Source organism: Rhinopithecus roxellana, chromosome 6 (genome assembly GCF_007565055.1).
Source record: "Rhinopithecus roxellana isolate Shanxi Qingling chromosome 6, ASM756505v1, whole genome shotgun sequence".
In the NCBI taxonomy this organism is placed as follows: Eukaryota; Metazoa; Chordata; class Mammalia; order Primates; family Cercopithecidae; genus Rhinopithecus; species Rhinopithecus roxellana.
The window spans coordinates 42793108-42818642 of NC_044554.1; the positions used below are offsets into that span (position 1 = coordinate 42793108).

Genomic DNA, 25535 nt, shown 5'->3' on the forward strand with positions numbered 1-25535 from the left:
CAACAGGCCAGCAGTGAGTCCTATAGGATGAGACTGGTCAAATCAAGTTGACAGGCACTTATGGGACTGTTACCAAGGAGACTGCATAATATAAAACACCTTCTGGTGAAAGGTATGAAATGAGAAAACTTCTATAAAAAGAACCATGATGGATGTGATGTTAAGCTTTCTGATAGAATAGAGCTAGAATGACTTTCAGAGCCAGGAAATATGGGACATTTCAGAGTACGTTTCATAAAAGGCATCATCCAGTGATTGCTGTATCCATTTCTGCAGCTGATAGAAACAGAGCGGAAGTTCAGATGCTTCCCTACATCTCTGTGATCAGCTGGGTGCAACTTACCTTTCCTGGACGGGTTTTTGGGTTTTGCCAGTTAAATCACTGTAAGCGACTTCTTGCATTATTTCAGACATACACATAGTGGTTCTACAGTGGGGTTGTTGGACAAGCAGCACCCCCATTGCTGAGAGTTTAACAGCTTTTTTTTTTTTTTTTTTTTTTTTGAGACAGTGTATCGCTGTGTCTCCCAGGCTGGAGAGTGGTGGTACTATTGTAGCTCACTGCAGCCTTAACCTCCTGGGCTCAAGCTGTCCTCCCACTTCAGCCTCCTGAGTAGCTGGAACTACAAGTGTGCACCACTGTGCCTGACTAATTTTTTTTAATTTTCATTTTTGTAGAGATGGGGTCTTGCTATGTTGCCCAGTATAATCTCAAACTCCCCTGGGCTCAAGCCACCCTCCTGCCTCTGCCTCCAAAAGTGTTGGGATTACAGGCATGAGCCACCATGCTTGGCCACTGAGAGGTTTTTGAAAATGCAGATTCTTGACTGGGTTTGGTGGCTCTCACACCTGTAATCCCAGCACTTTGGGAGGCTGGGGTGGGCAGATCACCTGAGGTCAGGAGTTTGAGACCAGCCTGGTCGACATGGTGAAACCCTATCTCTACTAAAAATACAAAAATTAGCCAGGTATGGTGGCACACGCCTGTAATCCCAGCTACCTGGAAGGCTGAGGCAGGAGAATCACTTGAACCTGGGAGACAGAGGTTACAGGGAGCTGAGATCATGCTACTGCACTCCGGCCTGGGCTTCAGAGCAAGACTCTGTCTCAAAATAACAGGCAGATTCTTGTCCAGCCCCCACCCCAGATCTGCTGAATCAGAGGCTCTGGGAGTGGGGGCCCCTATCTGTGTTTAACAAGCCCTCCATTAGAGCTTAGATGCTGCTGAAGTTGGGGAAGTGGGGATTGCTCAAGGCTGAGAGAGAGAGAGAGAGAAAGAGAGAGAGAGAGAGAGAGAGGGAGAGAGAGAGAGAGAGGGAGAGGGAGAGGGAGAGAGAAAGGAAGGAAAGAAGCAAGGAAGGAAAAAGAAAAAAGAAAGAGAAAGAGAAAGAAACAAAAGAGAAAGAGAAAGAAACAAAGAAAGAAAGAGAAAGAGAAAGGGAGAAAGAAACAAAGAAAGAAAGGAGAAAGAAAGAAAAAAAGAAGAAAGAAAGAGAAAGAAAGAGAGCAAAAAAGAAAGGAACACCCACTCCAGAGTTTTTCATTCAGTAGGCCCGGAGTAGGATGGAGTTGCTGGGGACAGGAGGGGTGTGTGTGTGTGTACATGTGTGTGTTGTTGGGGACATTAAATCAGAGGTGTTGAAAAGAATGGCTCTTTACGCTCAGCTGTTAAAGAAGACTGCATAGCAAAGGAAAAAGGTCAAGGTTGTATCCACATGCCTTTAGAGAATGTAAAAATCACTCAAGCTCAAAAGGAGAAAGAGAAAGAAAGAAAGAAGAAAGAAAGAAAGAAAGGAAGGGAGCGAGGGAAGAGAAAGAACAAAAGAAAGAAAGAAGAAGAAATAAAAAAGAAAGAGAAAGAGAGAAAGAAAGAACAAAGAAAGAAGATATAAGGAAGGAAAGGAGAAAGAAAGAGAAAGAGAAAGAAAAGAGAAAGAAGGAAAGAAAGGAGAAAGTGAAAGAAAGAAAGAAGGAAAGAAAGGAGAAAAAGAAAGAAAGAGAGAAGGAGGGAAAGGAAGAAAGAAAGAAGACAAGAAAGAGAAAGAAAGGAAGAAAGAAAGAAAGAGAAAGAAAGAAGGAAAGAAAGGGCTTTGATGAAGTGCATCGGGGATCCCAGGCATTGCATTACCTCAGGGAAACTGAGTGGACGTCAGAATGTCTTTCCTGTCTCCTTTTCCTCTACACTTTCTCCCTTGCCCTCTGTCCTGCAGTGGTGCACGGTTCCCCAGTTAGCTTAGAGGAGACATCTGTGCCCTGGAGGTCGGCAGGAAGCCACCTACTCCAGAGCAACTGGCTGAAACAGCAGCACCAGTGCCAGCTGAGAGTTTGATACAAACGAGATTCTCAGCCCTATTGCAGAATTACTGAATCACAGGAGGTTGGGAATTTGTGTTTTAATAAGCTCTCCAGGCAATTAAGCAATTGCTAGACACCCACTCTGGAGTTTTTTGATTCAGTAGGCCCGGAGTAGGATGGAGTTGCTGGAAACAGGAGGGGTGTGTGTGTGTGTGTGTGTGCGGGCGCGCGCGTGCATGTGTTATTGTTGTTGCTGTTGACATTAAATCAGGGGTGTTGAAGAAGACGGCTCTTTACATTCAGCTGTTAAAGAAGACTGCATAGCAAAAGAAAAAGGTCAAGGTGGTATCCACATGCCTTTAAAGAATGTAAAAATCACTCAAGCTCAAATAGCTCTCTCCCTTGATGTTAAGTGGCTCATCCAAGTTCCTGGTAATATTAATAACAGGGAAGAAGTAGGAAGCTGGCCATATTTCCAAAGTCAAACAGAACTTTCTTCAAGAGAAAGGATCCCAAGGGCTTGTCAAAGGATCTCTAAAAATGGTATTGATCTTTTTTGTGGCTGTGTAGTATTCCATCATGTTTATGTACCACATTTTCTTTATCCAATCTACCATTGATGACCATTTAGGTTGATTTAATGTCTTTGCTATTGTGAATAGTGGTGCAATGAACATACACATGCATGTATCTTTATGGTAGAACAATTTATATTTCTCTGGATATATACCCAATAATCGGATTGCTGGATCGAATGGTAGTTCTGTTTCTAGCTCTCTGAGGAATCGTCACACTGCTTTCTACATCCTTTACAGGAACATTGATGGGGTTGGAGGCCACAATCCTTGGCAAACCGACACAAGAAGAGAAAATCAAATACCGTATGTTCTCACTTACAAGTGGGAGCTGAATGATGAGAACACATGGAGGCAAAGAGGGGAACCACAGACACTGGGGCCTACTTGAGGATGGAGGGTGGGAGGAGGGAGAGGAGCAGAAAAAATTCACTATTGGGTTCTAGGCTTAGTGCCTGGGTGGTGAAATAATCTGTACAACAAATGCCGGTGACACGAGTTTACCTATAGAACAAACTGCACATGTACCCCTGAACCTAAAATAAAAGTTAAAAAAATGGCATTGAGCAGGAAGGTGTCTCCAGAAAGCCAGGCTTCAAGAAAATGCACTTCAAACGCTGGGTGTGGTGGACAGAACTGCGACCTGCCACTAATTCATGCGTTTCTTGATAATTATTGAAGATTATAATGCATTTGCACTGTACCATATTTTTGTGTATTTATTTACTCTTGCCTCTTGCTGTCTATTATTTAGAAGTCTGTAATAGAAGACTATAGGTGAGCCTGGGACACACTGTAAGTCTAAGATCTGACTTACAGTGACCCAGCCGCAGCCCCCAGCCTCCTCACCAACATGATGCTTGTGAATTCTTTCACCATCATCTTGTTATCTTTATTCCTTCTGAATCCACTGATTTCTGCTTCCCTGGGGTGATTTAAAGTATCTGTGGCTCAGCTTTCTTCTTGTCGATTCAAGCTTCCACCTTTTGCTACTAAGAATAATGCTGTTTAGGTGTGGGTCTCAGAATCTTACAAGTTCTCACCTGGAGGAAGACAATATTCCTGGGGTAGAGATGGGCTTTATCTCATCAGTAGGCAAACGTACAAAGATGCCAAGTCCCAGGAAGGAAAAAGGAGGTGGCATTTAAGAAGGAAAGGGCCAAAGCAGAAAATAAGACGAGAATGTGGAAGTAGCATATCCTAACGCTTTCTGGCTAATTTATTCTGAGCAGCTTCTTCGCCTGGAAATGTTTCCGAAGGTAGTCCTTTTCCATTCCATCTTGAGGGCCCGTGAAAGCTTTAGGAAGAGAAACATTGCATGACTGGGCTGAGGGAGAAAGTTTTTGCTGAAGCCCTTCTTTGTGAAGGTCAACCAGGAAACAAGGTTACCAGCAACAGGATTATTCCCCAGGAGAGGGGAGCTGCAACTTTGATCTAAAAATCCACCCAAGCAGTAGGAGGGGAGAGATAAGGACCGAGCAATTGCCTGGAGAATTTAGACCAATGTCCTATAAGCGGAGAGGAGTAGAGCCAGGTGCAGTGGCTCATGCCTGTAATCCCAGCACTTTGGGAGGCTGAGGTGGGCGGATCACCTGAGACCACAAGTTCGAGACCAGCTTGGCCAACATAGTGAAACCCCATCTCTACTAAAAATACAGAAAAATAGCTGGGCATAGTGGTGGGCACCTGTAATCCCAGCTACCAGGAAGGCTGAGGCAGGAGAATTGCTTGAACCCAAGAGGTGGAGGATGCAGTGAGCCGAAATTGCGTCATTGCACTGCAGCCTGGGCAACAAGAGTGAAACTCCATCTCAAAAAATAAAAAAAATAAAAAAATAAAAAAAGCAGAGAGGAGCTTCTAGATCATTAGTGGATCGCGGCAGCTCTGAAATAGACCTTAGTTTGAGTCAGTACCCTGTGCTTTGATGAAAATCATTTTATACTGCATTCTGACATCATCATAAATTGTGTGGCTAAGCAAAGAGGAATGACTTTGGAGCCAGAGCAATATCTGGATCATGATTCTCTGTGTGACCTTGAGCAAGTAAATTTCGCTAGGCCTCAATCTTGTCATCCATAAAATGGGATAATAAGATCTATCTTATTGGGCTGGGTGTGGTGGCTCACACCTGTAATCCCAGCACTTTGGGAGGCTGAAGCGGGTGAATCACCTGAGGTCAGGAGTTTGAGACCAGCCTGGCCAACATGGTGAAACCCCATCTCCACTAAAAATACAAAAAAAAAAAAAAAAAAAAAAAAAAAGAATTAACTGAGCATAGTGTGGTGTGCCCGTGATCCCAGCTACTTGGGAGGCTGAGGCAGGAGGATCACTCGAACCCAGGAGGCAGAGGTTGATCGTGCCACTGCATTCCAGCCTGGGCGACAGAACAAGACTCTGTCTAAAACAAACAAACAAACAAACCAACAAACCCAAAAACAAACAAACAAAAGATCTATCTTCTTGTGAAGATTATGCATATAGGAAGAAACTGGAAAATTGTGCCCCATGAATGTGAGCTCCCTTGTATATGCCTTTTAAATGTTCCTATTTCCTGATTGAACACCAGCCTCAATGGGCTGGGTACTGTGTTAAGAGCTTTGTTGGTTCTATGTACAGAGGTCACAGAGCAGCAGATCTCATATGTGATGGGTGTGTCAGTCTTCATTTACTGCGTGAGGAGCCTGAATTCCAATAAGTGAAGTTCAAGGTCATTTGGGAAAGGGTAGATGTGGGATTTGAGCCAAGAGCTTACTGTAATACCCAGGTTCAAAACTCGTGTACAAATTCTTCTTGGTTTCCTGCATAGCAATAAATAGTTCCAAAGAAAATGCACTTCAAACGCCGGGTGTGGTGGACAGAACACGGCACTAATTTATGCATTTCTTGGTAATTATTGAAGCTTATCATACATTTGCATTGTACTATATTTTTGCGTATTTATTTACACTAGCTGTCTATTATTTAGAAGTCTGTAATAGAAGACTATAGGTCAGTCTGGGAAAAACTGTGAGTCCAAGATCTGACTTCTTCCCCTAATTGCTGCTTAGGAGCCCTGGACAAGTGAAGGAACTTCTGCCAGTGTCAGTTTCTCTCTCTGTAAAAGGAGCTAATAATTGCTCTGCTCATCTCAAGAATTATTTCAAAGATCAATGAGCTAATCAAAGTGAAAGCTACATCCAACTGTAAATTGCCAGAGAAATACAAGATTTCATTCTTGCATCCCCTGAGGACAGGAGGAAACCCCTGCTGGTTTTTCATCCTATTCCCTGCAACCTACAGCACAAGGCTGAGACTACCTCAGATGCTCCAAATCTTTGTTTTCATCTCTTCCTTCATTAAGTCATTCAGAACTGCAGCTAGACTCACCTTTCCCTGCAGGCTTCCTGCAAAGGCCCCCATTGATGGGAGAAGCCTGTTCCATCCTCTAAGCTCAGCACAGAAGACCACAGCTCACTCTTCCCCACTTCCCGGCTCTATTCCTAGACCACCCTCCTCCCCTTCCCTCCCCACGGCCACCTCTGTTCAGCCAAGCAGGTCTCTCATTTTCTTCAATGCAGATCAGTGGTGCTTTCTGATCTTGCCTCTTTTTCTTTTCTTTTCTTTTTTGAGATGGAGTCTCACTCTGTTGCCAGGCTGGAGTGCAGTGGCACGATATTGGCTCACTGCAACCTCCAACTCCCTAGCGATTCTCCTGCCTCAGCCTCCCGAGTAGCAGGGAGGGGATTACGGGCACACACCACCACACTCAGCTAATTTTCGTATTTTTAGTAGAGACAGGGTTTCACCGTGTTGGCCAGGATGGTCTCGATCTCTCGACCTTGTGATCCACCCGCCTTGGCCTCTCAAAGTGCTGGGATTACAGGCATGAACCACTGTGCCCGGCCATCTTCCCTCTTTTTCTCTGGGGCCCAGCCCAAACTTTTCTTTCCTCTGAGGTTTCTTCTGAACACCCTGCTCTATAAAAGGGCCTGCTCCTTGTATTTATTCGTTGTAATGATCTAGCTTTCAAGATTTATTTATTTTTAATTAAGATGTAGTTCACATACCATAAAATTGGCCCTTGTTCGAAAATTAGGTCCAATTCAGCAGCGTTTAACATATTCGCAAGATTGTGCAACCGTCACCACTACCTAATTCCAGAGCATTTTTATCACCCTAAAAAGAAATCCCAGGCATATTAACAGTCACTGCTCATTCCAATCGCTCTGCAGCCCCAGGCAAACGCTAATCTACTGTCTGTCTCTAGGGATTTGCCTACTCTCACTCTTTCAAATAAATAAGATCATACGGTAGGTGACCTTTTGTGTCTGACTTCTTTTAGCATAATTTTTCAAGGTTCCTCCAGCTGTATGTAGCATTTATCAGTACTTCATTCCTTTTTATGACCGGATAATAGTTTATTGTATGAATATATCACTCTTTGTTTAGCTATTCATAAGCTATAAACATTTGGCTTCCTTCCACCTTTTGGTTACTATGAATCATGCTGCTATGAACATCCATGCACATGTTTACATGTCAACATATGTCTTAAATTCTCTTGGGTGCAAACCTAGAAGTTGAATTACTGGGTAATATAGTCTCCCCTCCCCTCCTTTTTTTTTGAGATGGAGTCTCGCACTGTTGCCCGGACTGGTGTGCAGTGGCGTGTTCTCGGCACGCTGCAACCTCCACCTCCCGGACTCAAGTGTTTCTCCTGCCTTAGGCTCCCGAGTAGCTGGGATTACAGGCTCCCGCCACCACGCCCGGCTAATTTTATGTATTTTTAGTACAGATTACAGGCGTGAGCCACCGCGTCCAGCCTATGTTTCTTTCTTTTTTTTTTTGAGACAGAGTCTGGCTCTATTGCCCAGGTTGGAGTGCAGTGGCGCGATCTCGGCTCACTGCAAACTCTGCCTCCTGGGTTCACGCCATTCTCCTGCCTCAGCCTCCCCAGTAGCTAGGACTACAGGTGCCCGCCACCACGCCTGGCTAGTTTTTTTTTTTGTAGTTTTAGTAGAGACAGGGTTTCACCATGTTGGCCAGGATGCTCTCGATCTTCTGACCTCGTGATCCGCCCGTCTTGGCCTCCCAAAGTGCTGGCATTACAAGCTTGAGCCACCGCGCCCAGCCTATGTTTCATTTTTTTAAGGAACTGACCTTTTTGTCTCTTACTGAATATGTCATGCTGCTGGTGATGTTTTCTATCTTCCCACTAAATCTTGGGCTCTTTTTCAGCACAGTACTTGGCACAGTGGAAGCTCAGAAAGTATTTGGGAATGAAACGTGAGTTGAGGAGGCTGCCGCGGGAGGACACAGAGGCAGAGTTTCCTGTTTTCCTGCAAGCTTGTTCACAGGCTTCATGCACAACAGACTGGTGGCTGCCTCAGCAAGACCTGGGTGTGCAAGCTCTAGCGACAGACTGTTGGAGTGTTTCTTTTCCTCTCTTATTTTAACAGCCATTCACACTGCTCCACTCGGCAAATGACAGGCAGTGGTTCTTGGCTTTTCTCCTGGAGACGGTCATCTGCAGAGACTCTGCCACTCATCAGCCCATGGCCCTGGAGACAATAGGTTCATAATCTCTCTGGCTTCAATCTCCACATTTGGGAGCTGGGCTGCACGTCTTCAGAGACACCGGCTTCCAAATGAGGCAAATCAGAGCCATGAAAATTCTGATTCCTTGCTCCATGACAGACCGACAGAAGTCATATTATTTTTGTCAGGGAGCTGGGGGTGCAGGGAAGTTAAAAAACAAAACAGTAGCAATCCCAGCTCAGGTGATTCTTAGGATAACCAGAGCCACCAGGCCTGGGAGCTATTTTTGCTCTGCGATCCTTCCAGTTCTGATATTTTATGATTCTACAAAATTGGCTACTTATGCACCCTAAAATGGAACTAACTAAGAGCTTTTGAAAGAGAATTTTATATACACCAATGATATCAAAAATGCCCAGGCACCCAAACAAAACCCAAAGGAAGAGATGGAGGATGTGGCTTCTATGGAATAAGAGTGGGGTTGGTATGTTTCATGATGCTTTTCTTAAGAGGAAGATAAGTCATGCTGACTTGTGGGGCTGGGAGCTGGTCTCTTCTCCCCTACAAAATCTCATGCCCCGCATCTCAGGTTTGCTAGACCCCAGACAGCTGCGTTTTGCTTTGAGAGTCCTACAATGGACTCTGGTACAGTAGCCAGGCATTGTTTTTGTCTCTCTGGAAGCCCTACCCCTTGTTCTAATAACAAAATTCACCTTTTGTGCTTGGGACCTGCACCACTCCATCTAGTGGAACTCAGTTCCTGACTTCACCTTTTCCACCATCACAAACCAGGTTGCCCAGGTGTCGTACCCAAAGATTGTTCTACAGTAGGCACCTGAGTTAAACAGGTTTGACTGGCGCTCCTTTTTGGATGAAGACAGATCCTGAGAGAGAAAATCTTGAGACCTTGTGAAGACAGAGTCTGCCCAAGAATGGAGCTAACAGGGAGTTAAAAAGGACAGAGAGAGGGAGAGGCAGACAGCAGGCAAGAGAGAGACAGAGACAGAGACACACACACAGAGAGAGAGAGAGAGAGAGAGAGAGAGAGAGAGAGAGAGAGGAGAGAGATGTTGCTTGAACTCTTTGAGTCCAGGCCACACAAAGTTCACGCGCTTGACTTCCCCCATTATTTCAGCCAGTGATTTTTTTTTTTTTTTTTTTTTTTTGAGATGGAGTCTCGCTCTGTCGCCCAGGCTGGAGTGCAGTTGTGCAATCTCCGCTCACTGCAAGCTCCGCCTCCTGGGTTCACGCCATTCTCCCGCCTCAGCCTCCCGAGCAGCTGGGATTACAGGCGTCCATCACACGCCCGGCTAGTTTTTTGTATTTTTAGTAGAGACGGGGTTTCACGGTGTTAGCCAGGATGGTCTCTATCTCCTGACCTCATGATCCGCCTGCCTCGGCCTCCCAAAGTGCTGGGATTACAGGCGTGAGCCACCGTGCCCGGCCGAGCCAGTGATTTTTAGTTTAAAAGAATCTCGGTTGGCTTTCTTTTATTTGCAACTGAAACTATCTTTTATTTATTTATTTATTTATTTTTAGAAACTGGGTTTCACTCTGTCGCCCAGGGGGAATGCAGTGGCATGATCATAGCTCACTGCAGCCTCGATTTCTTGGGCTCAAGGAATCCTCCTGTCTCAGTCTCCTGAGTAGCTGGGACTGCACCATGCTTAGCTAATTAAAAAAAATTTTCTTTTGTAAACATGAGTCTCACTATGCTGCCCAGGCTGGTCTCAAACTCCTGGGCTCAAGTGATCCTTCCACCTTTGCCTCCCAAAGTGTTTGGATTACAGGTGTGAGCCACCATGCCTGGCCGATAAGAGTCTTTTTATTTTTATTTTCTTTTTCTGAGACAGAGTTTTGCTCTGTCACCCAGGCTTGAGTGCAATGGTGTGATCTCGGCTCACTGCAACCTCTGCCTCTGGGGTTCAAGCAATTCTCCTGCCTCAGCCTCCCAAGTAGCTGGGATTACAGGTGCCCACCACCATGACCAACTAACTTTTTTTTTTTTTTTTTTTTTTTTTGTATTTTTAGTAGAGACGGGATTTCACCATGTTGGCCAGGCTGGTCTTGAACTCCTGACCTCGTGATCCATCCACCTCAGCCCCCCAAAGTGTTGGGATTACAGGCATGAGCCACCGTGCCCGGCCGAGAGTCTTGATGAATACCCTTGATACCCTCAATGTGAGTAGTGATTTGAGTCTAGGAATGAATGTGTCAACAGCAAGGCTCCCACCCCCTGCATTTGGTTCCTGCCTCATGAAGATGTGGCGCTCCAGCAGCAGCACATACTCAGCAATGTCTGCAGGTAAAAAAAATAACCAGAAGATAACTGAGGCTAGGAACTGGTTAGCCTTGCCTTTCATTCATTCCCTTCCAGTGCTTACTAACGTGTTGAGTTTTGTACTGCATATTGTCAAGGATGACATTGTTTAATCCTCAGAACAACTGTATGAGGTAGATTGTATCATGATTCCCCTTTCACAGATGGAGAAAATGAGGTTCTCCATATTTACTCAAGTGCCTCACTCAAATGAGTGCATGCTGGGGAAGGATTTTAAGCCAGGCTTGTCCCGGGTGCAGAGCTGGAGCTCTTAACCAGCTCTGTTTTAGTGTGTTTATACAAAACAGCTCTCTGGGTCTCTATTTTTTTTGTTGAGACAGAGTCTCGCTCTGTTGCCCAGGCTGGAGTGTAATGGTGCGATCTTAGCTCACTGCAACCTCTGCCTCCTGGGTTCAAGTGATTCTCCTGCCTCAGCCTCCCGAATAGCTGGGATTACAGGTGCCTGCCACCGTGCCCAGCTAATTTCTTTCTTTCTTTTTTTTTTTTTGTATTTTTAGTAGAGATGAGGTTTCACCATGTTGGCCAGGCTGGTCTTGAACTCCTGACCTCAAGTGATCCACCCGCCTCAACCTCCCAAAGTGCTGGGACTACAGGCATGAGCCACTGTGCCCAGCTGGGTCTCTATTTTGTGTTTCAGAATCTCATTGCTTCCTACAGGTTTGCTGCGAAGGGTCCCCAAACAGAAGAAAAATTCCTTTTTGTCTGAAGTTCCAAATCTCTTTGAAAACTGTCCTCTGTCTCACCACTGGCTACTGACCTCAGCTCCTTAACCTCCTATGTCTACCCAAGGAGAAAGGTTTTATTTCAGGAAATTCACTGCACAGGAGGACTGGGAACAGATGGCGTTGATGACATATTGTACCTTTTTCATTTAGATGGGCAGGAGAGAACCATCGTGTGCGGCCCGGTGATGGGCAGGTCTCCCCATCCAGGTGTGCACTTGATGGCCCGACAGGAACGCTGTGACTTCAGCAAGGAGGACTGCGCTGAGAACCTTGGATTTGGCTGCAAAATTCCTTCTGACCTTCCACTGAGCCCAGAAGTTTCTGTATCTAAATATGACCATCATCATCCAGCCTTTTCATGGGATGGATGAGGAAAATAAGGCTCAGAGAGGTTAACCAACTTTCCCGGGGTCACACAGCTAGTTGGCACAGAATCCACACCTCTTCCCCAGGGGGCTTCCTGGGGCTGCCTGGCTTGTGTCACCATCCTTGCCACTTGTTTCTTTTGTCCATCATATGGAAGTGCTGAGTGATTCAGAAGAGCTCTGCCTTGTCTTTCACAGAAACTATTTATTCCCCAGTTGGTGATTTCACTTTACTTGCCTCTCCCGTGCCTGTTGTCAGAATGTCTAGAAAAATCTGACAGCTGGTATTCCATTTAGGGACAACACTTGGGGGATGTGTCTTGAGAGGGTGCACACACAGATCTTGCTGCGTTTCTACTCAACTTCCAAATATAATATGCTTTCGTCGGTGATGAAATGGAAAATGAGTATGGGTGATGAAACACCATTTTGTATGAAGACTTGGAAATGCCTAAGCCCACGTGAATGACCCAGGGTCACCACTGAAGATGCCAGGGCAGGGCATTGACAAGTAGACCCAGGTTAAAATTCTTTTTCTTTTGTTTTGATTCAGCAATTTAAAAAAATTATTATTTTAAGTTCCATGATACATATGCAGAATGTGCAGGTGTGTTACATAGGTAAACGTGTGCCATGGTGGTTTGCTGCACTTATCAACCCATTACCTAGGTATTAAGCCCCGGAGGCATTAGCTATTTATCATGATGCTCTCCCTCCCATTGCCCCCTGACAGGCCCCGGTGTGTGTTGTTCCCCTCCCTGTGTCCCTGTGTTCTCATTGTTCAACTCCCACTTATAAGTGAGAACATGTGGTGTTTGGTTTGCTGATCCTGTGTTAGTTTGCTAAGGATGATGGCTTCCAGCTTCATCCATGTCCCTGCAAAAGACATGATCTCATTCCTTTTTATGGCTGCATAGTATTCCATGGTGTATATGTACCACATTTTCTTTATCCAGTTGAAATTCTTTTTATAAAAACATTGAGACAGGATCTCGCTCTGTCACTCAGGCTGGAATGAAGTGGCATGATTGTGGCTTACTGCAGCCTCAACCTCCCAGGCTCAAGTGATCCTCCCACCTCAGTCTCCTGAGTAGCTGGGACTACAGGTGCCTGCCACCACGCCTGGTTATCTATCTATCTATCTATCTATCTATCTATCTATCTATCTATCTATCATCTATTATCTATCTATCATTTATCTATCATCTATTATCTATCTATAATCTATCTATCTATGTATCTACCTATCTATCTATCATCTATCTACCTATCAATTATCTATCTATCATCTATCTACCTGTCAATTATCTATTTACCTACCTACCTACCTACCTACCTACCTACCTACCTACCTATCTAGACAGGGTTTTGCCATGTTGCCCAGGTTGCAGGTTAAAATTCTTAGCCATTATTTGACTTGGAAAAAATGACTTCACTTTGTGGCGCCTCAGTTTCCTCATTTACACGAAAATGGCAACAGAACTTGTCTCTCAGGGCCATGCAGAGGGGTCAATGCAATGTGTTAATATTAGGTTGGTGCAAAAGTAATTGTGGTTTTTGCCGTTAAAACACTTGGCATTGCTGGGCACAGTGGCTCACGCCTGTAATCCCAGCACTTTGGGAGGCTGAGGTGGGTGGATCACCTGAGGTCAGGAGTTTGAGACCAGCCTGGCCAACATGGTGAAACCCGTCTCTACTAAAAATACAAAAATTAGCTGGGTGTGGTGGTGCAGACCTGTAATTCCAGCTACTCAGGAGGCTGAGACATGAGAATTGCTTGAACCCAGGAGGTGGAGGTTGCAGAGACCACACCACTTCACTCCAGCCTGGGCGACAGACCAAGACTGTGTCCAAAAAAAAAAAAAATAAATTGCCATTCCTTTTAATGGCAAATAGTGCAATTACTTGTGCACCAACCTAATAAATGACCAGCACTTGGCAGGTATGCGTGACAGTTCTCTTCCACCCTCTTCCTCCTGGACTGCATCCATATGGATTAAACAGTAAACATCCTGGAAGCAAGCACTATCAACCTTAATAGATAGTATAATGTGTCATGGGAGAACTTAATAAAAATCTGGTGACCGGCAAATAGATGATTCAACCACAAAGATCACTGAATTCCATAGATGCCAGCAACTGGAACCAAATAATAAGATATAAATTCATCTCAGTGTCGTTGAGCTTATGATCTCTAAAATCAAGAATGTCTGGTGCCTAATATGGGTGGAACTGAGGCAAAACATCTTTAAAAACTCCCTTATTCAGCACGAATGGTGAATAAGTACTTTCAGTAAACACATACTTAAATGTCCAACCTGTTATGGGGATATGGGCTTGGTAAGTTCTTTATTCAGAGTTGGCGTCTTGCTCTGCTGCCCAGGCTGAAGTGTATTGGTGCAATCATAGCTCACTGCAGCCTCGAACCCCTGAGCTCAGGTGATCCCTCCACCTCATCCTCCCGAATAGCTGAGACTACAGGCATGTGCTACCATGCCTGGCTAATTTAAAAATTTTTCTTTTTGTAAGGAAGAGGTCTTGCTACGTTGCCAGGCTATGGTAATTTTTCCAAAAAATTAAGACACAAAGATTGACAAGTAACACAAAAGTATATCAAGCTGGGCATGGGGGCTCACGCCTGTAATCTCAGCAATTTGGGAGGCCGAGGATGGGAAATCACTAGAGATCAAGAGTTCAAGACCAGCCTGGCCAACATGGTGAAACCTCTTCTGCACTAAAATACAAAAATTGGCTGGGCGTAGTGGCACATGCCGGTAAGTCCAGCTACTCAGGAGGCTGAGGCAGGAGAATTGCTTGAATCCAGGAGATGGAGGTTGCAGTAAGCTGAGATTGCGCCACTGCACTCCAGCCTGGGTGACAGAGCAAGACCCTGTCTCAAAATGAAGGAAGGAAGGAAGGAAGGAAAGAAGAAGGAAGGAAGGAAGGAAGGAAGGAAGGAAGGAAGGAAGGAAGGAAGGAAGGAAGGAAGGAAGAAGGAAAGAAAGAAAGAAAGAGAAAGAAAAAAGTATATCAAGCATATTTTATTGTAATTAGGGGATTCAGAGATATCTGAGAGACTGGGAGTGCATGAAAGTCATGCTTTTAACCAAATATTCTCATGAGTCTGGGGACATATAAAGTTCTAATAGTATGTAATGCCAGAGAGTTCCTGAATCCAGAGGGGCAAAATGAATTCATATGCACAAAGCACCCAGCATCACGGATGCAATGTGGTCAGCACTTGACTCAGTTTGAGTGATTTTCCATCTGGAAGCCCTGAGCTAAGGTCTTCTAGCCTGCTCCCTGCCTTCAAAAGGGTTTCTGTAGGGAACTCCTTTTGGTGCTCTAGGAAAATTAGTTCTATATGCAATGTGAGCCCCTGACACAGGGTTTTCTGGAGAGGTCAGGAAGACTTCCCTTCTTTTTTTTGACAGTCTTACTCTGTTGCCCAGGCGGGAATGCAGTGGCACGATCTCGGCTCACCGCAACATCTGCCTCCCGGGTTCAAGCTATTCTCCTGCTTCGGCCTCCTGAGTAGCTGGGATTACAGGCACCTGCCACCACACCCAGCTAATTTTTGTATTTTTAGTAGAGACAGGGTTTTGCCATGTTAGCCAGGCTGGCCTTGAACTCCTGACCTCAGGTGATCCTCCCACCTCAGCCTCCCAAAGTGCTGGGATTACAGGAAGGAACCACTGCACCCAGTCAGGCTTGCCCAGTATCCAGCTTGGAGTTTCATCCCATTTCTTCTTGTCCCTTCCTTGGGAGACAATGAAAAAGTTGTTGCTTCTATGTGACTGCAGGGTTCTCACACCACAAAGATAAGGCAGACTGGCTTATTGGAGCGGCTGTGTATTTGTGTATGTGTGTGTGTGTGTCTGTTGTTTGTGTTGACCTAAAAATGAAACAAGTAAAGATAACAAAATCAAACCAAAACTAAAACCTTTCCCACCAAAGGTGCCACAATCTTTGGGGTCTTATCTTTTTCTTTATTCTTTATTCTTTCATTCGTGTAGAAGGAATAGTCAATATTGCTGACTTAATGAAGACTGTCCGAACACCTTAGTAAAATTATCAGACCCAAAATTCAGACAAATGAAAAATAGAATCATTGCTATAACATGGGCCAGCCACAGTGGCTCACACCTGTAATCTCAGTCCTTTGGGAGGCTGAGGTGGGATGATCACTTGAAGCCATGAGTTCAAGAACAGGCTGGGTGACACAGCAAGACCCTGTTTCTACAAAAGTAAAAAAATTAGCCTGGCATGGTGGCACACGACTGTAGTCCCAGCTACTCAGGAGGCTGAAGCAGGAGGATTGCGTGAGCCTGTGAATTCCAGGCTCTAGTGAGCTGTGGTGGGGCTACTGCATTCCAGCCTGGGTGACAGAGCAAGACTCTCTTTATTTTATTAAAATAAATAAATAAATAGGCCAGGTGCAGTGGCTCATGCCTGTAATCCCAGCACTTTGGGAGGCCAAGGTGGGCGGATCATGAGGTCAGGAGATTGAGGCCATCCTGGCTAACACGGTGAAACCCCATCTCTAGTAAAAATACAAAACATTTAGCCAGGAGTGGTGGCGGGTGCCTGTAGTCCCAGCTACTTGGGAGGCTGAGGCAGGAGAATGGCGTGAACCCAGGAGGTGGACCTTGCAGTGAGCCGAGATCATGCCACTGCACTCCAGCCTGGGTGACAGAGCGAGACTCCGTCTCAAAAATAAAACAAAAACAAACAAACAAACAAACAAACAAACAAACAAACAAACTGACTGGGTGCGGTGGCTCATGCCTGTATTTCCAGCACTTTGGGAGGCCAGGGTGGGAGGATCTCTTGATGTCAGGAGTTCGAGACCAGCCTGGCCAACATGGCAAAACCCCCGTCTATACTAAAAATACAAAAATTAGCTGGGTGCAGTGGCACATTTCTGTAATCCCAGCACTTTGGGAGGCTGAGTTGGGAGGATCACTTGAGGTAAGGAGTTTGAGACCAGCCTGGCCAACATGGCAAAACCCTGTCTCTACTAAAAATACAAAAATTAGTAGGACGTGGTGGCACATGCCTGTAATCCCAGCTACTCAGAAGGCTGAGGCAGGAGAACTGCTTTAACTCAGGAGGCAGAGGTTGCAGTGAGCCGAGACCGTGCCATTGCACTGGGCAACAAGAGTGAAACTCCGTATCAAAAGAATATATAAATAAAATAACAAATAAAAGGATGCTGATGGCATTTTCAAGTCCTCCCATTAATTTCGAATTGAGTCCTTGTCCCTTGTGCTGCCCGCAGCAGCCTTTTGAAACCTTTTTCACGCTCCAGATCTCAATCCCACCTCCAGCTCTGCTGAGCTCCCAGCCCTCTGATGTGGGATTCTTTAAATTCCATCTCTGCCACAAAATGTCTGTTTCTTTGCCCATCTCCTAGTTTCTGGTGAAGAGGCAGATGTGCTCTTCCACCTTCTGATGGCAAAGACCTTCCTAACTGGTGTGATTACCTGTTAGATCTAATGAGAGCAGAAGGAAAGAACTGCCTAGGGATGAGGGGTGGGTTAGCAAAAGTAGAGAAGACCTGAGTGGGTGCGTTCTGGGGCAGAGGGAAGAGGCCCAGCCCATTCCTTTCCCTCTCATTGGTCGTGTGGGGTTGCAAGGAGGATTCAGTTTAATGACAAAAGAATTTCATCACTTGGAAGAAATAAAGGAAACCACCTTGGCCCTTCACAGTTAGGTGCTAGATTGATCAAGACTTGGGATGGAGGGAGCAGACAGAGTGAGTCAGGGATCTGAGATTGAACCATTCTGCCCCTGTAAACCTTAGGAAATTAATCAAGGAAGAAAGGCAGGAGAGAAACAAAAATAAACCAAATTTGCCGCACACTCAGCATTGATCATGAGGTCAGCTTGTTTTCCAACTCGCTTCCTCATAGGCATTTGCTGCCTATTGCCCCAGAATCACACAGACCCTATTATAAGATTACAGTTCTTTATAATGTAATGATTTATATTCCTTTGGGAATATACCTAGTAATGGGATTTCTGGGTTGAATGGTATTTCTGGTCCTAGATCTTTGAGGAATTGTCACACCGTCTGCTGATAGATTGAATAAAGAAAATGTGGTACATATACACCATGGAATACTATGCAGCCATAACAAGGAACGAGATCATGTCCTTGCAGAAACATGGATGGAGCTGGAACCCATCATCCTTAGCAAACTAACACAGGAACAGAAAACCAAATACTAAATGTTCTCACTCATAAGTGGGAGCCGAACAATGAGAATACATGTTGGGGGTGGGGGATGGGGAGGAGAGCATCAGGAAAAATAACTAATGCATGCTGGCTTAATCCCTAGGTAATGGGTTGATAGGTGCTGCAAACCACCATGGCACACATTTAAGTGTAACAAACCTGCACATCCTGCACATGTACCCCAGAACTTAAAAAATTAAAATTAATGAAAAAGAAAGCCAGGCGCGCACACACTACACACACATGATTATAGTTCCTCCCTTTTTTGAGACGGAGTTTTCACTCTTGTTGCCCAGGCTGGAGTGCAATGGCACAATGTTGGCTCACTGCAACCTCCACCTCCTGGGCTCAAGCAATTCTCCTGTCTCAGCCTCCCGAGTAGCTGGGATTCCACACACATGCCACCACGCCCAGCTAATTTTTGTATTTTTAGTAGAGATGGGGTTTCATCATATTGGTCAGGCTGGTCTCAAACTCCTGACCTCAGTTTATCCACCCGCCTTGGCCTCCCAAAGGGCTGGGATTACAGACATGAGCCACTGTAGTTACCCTTAACTGCCCTATTGATAACAACTTGAACAGTATAGAACATTAAGTTTTCCCTTTGAGATACTCTTTAGGTTCTACATATCAATGAGACTACTGATGTCAGACGGTCTGAAATTACCCCATAGGGAGCTGACTTACCAAAGAATGCAGTTTCGACATCCTGATGGTTTCATCAAATCAACAACCCCAATTTTTCAGTCTCTTGCCCTTCACAATCCACTTAAAAACCCTAGCTCAACACTCCTCAAGGAATGGATTCCTCCTGTCTTCTTGCTCAGCTACCCCACTGTCATTAAACTATTTCTCTGCTGTAAACCCTGCTGTCTCAGTGTATTGGTCTATTATCAAACAGTGGGCATAAGAACCTGGTGGTCCTGTAACAAGATGTCAGCCAGGGCATGGTTGATGTAACTGGGTAAGGCATGCAGGTTAGGCTAAGGGCAAAAGAGGATAGGGAGGAGTTGACAGTTTGGGAGAGATGGGGAGGCCCCAAAGGGCTCAAGGCTGGGAGGAGGAGAGGGAGATTTATGAGGTGGAAGTAATGCAACTGTGCAATCAGGTCTTGATAGAAGAAGGGAAAGCTTCAAAGTGCCAACAGGCCCCTGTTTGTGGATATGGGAGCAATATGGAAGTGAAGGGTCTCAGGCGAGTCACAGGGTCTCAGACAAACTCCTCTAGTCCTAGGATGCTGAGCAGGTACACTCAGGGCTTCAATATTCTCTTCCTAGACGCCTCTGCCCAAAATGCAATCAGGGAGGCTCTTTCTTGCATGTGGAAAGGCCTGTGAGCATTAAATATATTCACCCATGACTTTGATCATGCTTGATTCTTAAAACTAAACACAAATCAATGAGCTTGCCTCTGGGGGACAAAAAACCCTGACATAATGTTTTAAAGAAGTTTCTCTGAGATAAAAATATGCAAAAGGGATTACGTAATGAAGTTCCCAGAGGTCATACAAGAATGCAACGTGCAAATTACAAAATAACAGCTTTTTAAAATGAAATAAGATAATGAATTTTAAACCATTTAGTGCAGTACCTGGACTAACAGGCTCACGCCTGTAATCCCAGCACTTTGGGAGGCTGAGGAGGGGGAATCACTTGAGGTCAGGAGTTCAAGACCAGCCTGGCCAACATGGTGAAACCCTGTCTCTACTAAAAATACAAAAATTAGTCTGAGCATGGTGGCTCATGCCTGTAATCCCAGTATTTTGGGAGGCCGAGGCGGGTGGATCATGAGGTCAGGAGATTGCGACCATCCTGGCTAACATGGTGAAAATCTGTCTCTACTAAAAATACAAAACTTAGCCGGGCGTGGTGGCGGGCACCTGTAGTCCCATCTACTCGGGAGGCTGAGGCAGGAAGATTGCTTGAACCCAGGAAGCAGAGGTTGCAGTGAGCCAAGATCGTGCCGCTGCACTCCAGCCTGGGTGACAGAGTAAGACTCTGTCTCAAAAACAAACAAAACTAAACAAAACAAAAATATTACCACTAGTTATTGGTTAGGTGATGGTTAGGTACCTAACCACAGTTAGATAATACCATAATAATTATTATGTTTATTAAATATTATGGTAATAACTATTACCATAATGGTTAATTAACAATGTTAAGGCACTTACTGCAGTATGTGGGCTAATAGTTATTAATGGCAATTAATAATGGTAATAATTATTAGTCTAGGCACTGCACTAAGTGGCTTAACATTATTAACCATTATGGTAATAATTATTAATAAACATTAATAATTATTTTATAACAATCAATAAACATTATTAATAAACATAATTAATAATTGCATTATTATTGATAAATATTATAATTGCTATTAATGATCATTTGTTATATATTAATCATATTACATTAATTATAAATAAGCTATTGACAAATCATTAAAGGAAACCCAGCAAGGCTTCTCTTTGGTAGCCCCTTTGTCAGGCGTTTATTTGATTAATGTATAAGGTTTTGAGAAATAAAAAGGCCTTACTTAGAATTTAGATTATTTCCCAGTATAGCCTGACCTTTCCCAAATTACTAAGGTCTATGACATTTCCCTGAACAAAACACTGATCCACCAACAAAGGCTGTTGTGGAAAATGTGATGATGCCCAAAAATACCCTTCTTCACCCATCTCAAGAGTGTTCACTAGCAGTAGAGGGCTTGAGTCCCATATACTTTCATTGTGTGGGGCTCACATCGTCTGTCAGCCCAGAGCAAGATGGATTGGGAAGGCCAGGTCTGCTGTTTTCCCAAGTTTCAGTTCCCAATCTCTTCCCTCCTCATCCCTCCTAACCCTCGCAAGACCCCTGCATGTCCTGCTGGAAATGGCCTTGGCTGTGACCACCCCATCCTACCCTTATAAGATCAGTGTGACTCCCACTCCAAATACAGTCATTGATGCTATCACCCCATTGTCACAGCAAGGAGACCAAGGCAGCTTCAGGACCACAACTGGGTTTTGTTTGATGCACGTGGCATTTTTGCAGTGTTTAAATTTGAGTGACTCCAGAAGAGATCATCACTTTCTGCTTTGCAGCAGTTTCCACTACTCCCTCTCTCCCACTGTTTGCAACCTTGGAGTATAGGCCATCTCCTGTTCCCTCCTGTCGTGGCATTTAATGCTGGCTCCATGATGCAGCAGTTCAGCCAAGACAGGACCGATGGGAGCCTGGGTTTGCATGGACAGTTCTGGTGCCTGGGACCAGCTCAGCCCCAAGCACAATAGCCTCCCTCCACAGCCCTCACTGGCTCAGAGGGAGACAGCTACAAGACCAGGCAACCAAATATATCCTTCTGGCGTCTATGTGACAGCTTCCAAACTATGTATACTGACTTATTTAAATGTTCAAAAAATAATAATAATAAAAGAAAAAACAATTTGAGCTCCTTAAGAAATGTCAGCATTGAACAGAAAAGTCGCTGATAGCCTGCTATATGTTTTAATGTAATTAAAAATGTTTTTTTCTATACATCAGCGCTATTAAAGCCACTCTGATTTTCAAAATTGAAAAGAAGGATTAAATCCTTTAGCTTCTCAGGAATTCTCTACCGATTAGGAGATTCAGTAGGCTCTTTTTTTTTCTTTAAATTTGCTTTCATGAATAAAAAAATATATAACCTTACATGGGTCTCTTTTTTGGCCTCCAGAGAACCTTATTTCTTCTGTAACTACTTGGTTAAGTTCATGAGAGGACTCTGTCCCTGCTGTTTTTTTCTTTTTTTTCTTTTTTTTTTTTTTTGGCCAGTGCATTTGGGAACATACAGGTCATCCATTCCTAAGAATTCTGCGAAGTAGGTATAATCACCCTGATGTTTATAGATGAGGAAACACAGAGAAGGTCTGTCCTTTCCCTGAGCTCACACAACGGACTCGACCCAAGTTTGCTGGACAGCCAAAATAGGCTCTTTGCACCGCCCCATACAGCCACAACCAAGAAAAGGCAAACAGCACAAAACCACACATCCACTCACACACAGACCTCAGAGAGCCTTCAGAGAAAGGGCAGGGTCAGGGGAGATTCTGCAAAAAATGCAGAATTCGGAGGAAAAAGGCGGAGAAAATGAAACCCACCACATCTTAGCAAAAAAGATCTTTAACCTCAGTCCTGAATTTTTGGCTTCGGTACAAGGCCACATCAGCCCAGGAGCCTGTGTGTAAACACGTTTTTCATATAGAGAATGTGGTGCATTGGCCTGTCCCGGACTGGGGAGGGGACGGCAGCAGGGGCACCTACCTCCTTCAAACTCTGTTTGGCAGTTCCCCGAGGTCTCATTCAGGCTCTCTTCCTCGTTGATGATGATGTTCTCAATGTCCTTCATCGTTAGGTGGTCTCGGAAGGCATGATAGAGAATGTGCTTCAACTCTTCCAGAGTTATCCTTTGCATGTCAAACTGTGGAGATAAAGAGTAGTGAGATGGTCAGAGCATGCGGAGATGGGAAGTCGGCTTGGGCCATGATAGGCAAGACCCACAGCTGCTCTGCAGAAGCTTGTCTCAGCGTTTCAGGATATCAGGTGAACAGTTTTCCATCCTGTTCAGCTCCAAGTATACTCGTGAACTTGCGGGACTTATTGGGATGGTAGAGAGTGGAACATATTCCCTTCACTTTAGATTCTTGGAGGGAAAAAAAAGCCACCCACCAGTCTGGTTTCCTATTCACCCAGCCATCTGCTGTCAACCCTGCATATCTCGTGTACTCTAGAATGGTGAAACCATTCATATAATGCATACGTCTCTAAAATTTTATAATTTACCAATACTCTGGCAATTCCCATATTGGTTTAAGTATGTATCTTTTTTTTTTTTTTTTTTTTTGAGATGGAACCTTGCTCTGTCACCCAGGCAGGAGGAGTACAGTGGTGAGATCTCGGCTCACTGCAACCTCTGCCTCCTGAGTTCAAGCAATTCTCCCGCCTCAGCCTCCCTAGTAGCTGGAATTACAGGAGTGCGCCACCACACCCAGCTAATTTTTGTATTTTTAGTACAGATGGGGTTTTACCATGTTGGCCAAACTGGTCTTGAACTCCTGACCTCAGATGATCCACCCGCCGCGGCCTCCCAAAGTGCTAGGATTACAGGCGTGAGCCACTGCGCCTGGCCGGTAGTGTCACTTTCTGGCCAATGCAATGTGAGCAGAAGTCACATCTATGACATCTAATTCACAGCTTTATGAATCATTGTGTGGGTCTAACATTTGTTCTTTTCCTCTGCTATGAGAATTGCATGGTCCAGATAGGGGCTGTTCCTTCGGGTTGGGTCTCAGAATGAGGATAAAGTGGGGAACACTTGCAGCTGAATCACAATGGACAGCTCACATCAGGAATACCCTGTGCTGTTATGAGCCGTTGAGATGTGGGGCTTGTTTGCTACCACAGTGTAACTTAGACCGTTGTTGGTCTATGTCGAAAATAGAGAAATCGGTACATAAAACCAAGAGGCTACCATAACCAAAATTCTAAAATACAATGTACTGGTTCCACAGCCAGGCAGTGAAAAATGAGAAAACCGTGACCGGAGGCTGGAAAGACAGAGATCCCTGTTATACAATAGCAAAACATTTGGTAAAACTGTTGCCTGTGATACCCTGGACGACAGGTAGATATTGAATCCGAGTTCTGTGGCTTTAGATAAAAAGTTTGTGAAACAGAATGCCATGACTCACAATTGAAATTAGTTGCATCCAACAGAACACGACAAGAAAGAGATGAGCTCAGGAAAGAATTGGTTGATTTGCAAACCAAAAATAAAAACAACTCAGAAATTCCTGGTGTTGCAGCATTGAAAGAAGCAATTGTTTCTTTTTTTCTCGTAATGATCTGTTATCTTCCTATCCCCACATTTCTCAATTTTTTTCTATTCTATTTCTTTTCTATTTCTAGTTCTATTTTTTTAGAGACAAGGTGTCGCTCTGTGGTCCAGGCTGATTTGCAGTGGTGTGATAATAGCTCACTGCAACTTCAAACTTCTGAGCTCAAGTGATCCTCCTGCCTCAGCCTCCTAAGTAGTTAGGACTACAGACATGCACCACCATGTCCGGCTATTTAATTTATTATTATTATTATTATTTGAGATGGAGTCTTGCTCTGTCACCCAGGCTGGAGTACAGTGGTGCAATGTTGGCTCACTGCAACCTCCACCTCCCAGGTTCAAGTGACCCTCCTGCCTCAGCCTCCCAAGAATTACAGGGATTACAGGCACGCACCACCACACCCAGCAATTTTTGTATTTTTAGTAGAGACTAAAGGTCTTGCTATGTTGCCCGCCTCAGACTCCCAAGAAACTGGGATTATAGATGTGTGACACCACACCTGGCTAATTTTTGTATTTTTAGTGGAGACGGGGTTTCACCATGTTGGCCAGGCTGGTCTCAGACTCTTGGCCTCAAGCAGTACTCTGACTTCAGCCCCCGAAGTGCTGAGATTACAGGTGCTGCACCAGGAACAACTGTTTCTCATCTCCAACTAGTAAGAGATAAAATAAAGAAATGCTTTAAGTAACAATACAGCCCTATTAAAACAAATCAATGCCTCTTTAAAAAATCTCTGGATGTGTTAAGTGACTCTCCTAGGAAGCCTGTTATTAAGTTTAGAGAGAGGTATGTCTCAAAAATAATTGTGGATGTGTTTATTAGCATAAACTGATTGGAGCCAGATAAAAATATAACTAAGTCCTTGAGAGCTGTACTGGCCAAGAGCCAACACTCTTGGATTAAAAGACACTATAACTGTTCCAAAGTTTAAAAGATCTTTGGGCTTCCCAACCTATGGGTCCAAGCGATTATGAGGATGAGTTGCACGGGTCCCAGGAAGGGTGAAGTGCCCAGTGCCCTCATAGAATCAGTACAAGAACAGTGGAAGAGGACAGCTTTCCTGGGAATCTGGGAGAACAATGTCATCCAGGGTCACTTCTAGGAAGCAGAAGCATCTAACTGAAGGAAAATTCCTCACCCCAAGGTTTTTGTCTGACAGGATTTCAGAATTGCTCTGAGCTTTGACCGCTATGGGTATCCCCTCCCTCTCTCTCCCTTCCCTTCCCTTCCCTTCCCTTCCCGTCCCGTCCCGTCCCGTCCCGTCCCGTCCCGTCCCGTCCCTTCCCTTCCCTTCCCTTCCCTTCCCTTCCCTTCCCTTCCCTTCCCTTCCCTTCCCTTCCCTTCCCTTCCCTTCCCTTCCTCCCCTTCCCTTCCCTTCCTCCCTTCCCTTCCCTTCCCTTCCCTTCCCTTCCCTTCCCTTCCCTTCCCTTCCTCCCCTTCCCTTCCTCTCTTTTACTTTCTTGTTTCTTGCTTTGTCACCCGGGCTGGAGTGCAAATAGCATGATCATAGCTTACTGTAGCCTCAAACTCCTGGGCTTAAGCAGTCTTCTAGCTGAAACTGCAGGTGCATGACACCAGACCTGGCTAATTTATTTTATTTTATTTTATTTTATTTT

General features: G+C 44.7%; 1 protein-coding gene across 2 annotated transcripts in view; it reads right to left on the reverse strand.

Annotated features, from left to right (window-relative positions):
* Window positions 1–25535, reverse strand: part of CALN1 (calneuron 1) — a 614621-nt gene that overhangs the window by 488 nt on the left and 588598 nt on the right. For both annotated transcript variants that reach the window (XM_030933416.1, XM_030933417.1), the window contains exon 5: window positions 22346–22502. In XM_030933416.1, coding sequence (XP_030789276.1) covers window positions 22346–22502 — 157 coding nt within the window. The remainder of the gene's footprint in view (window positions 1–22345; window positions 22503–25535) is intronic.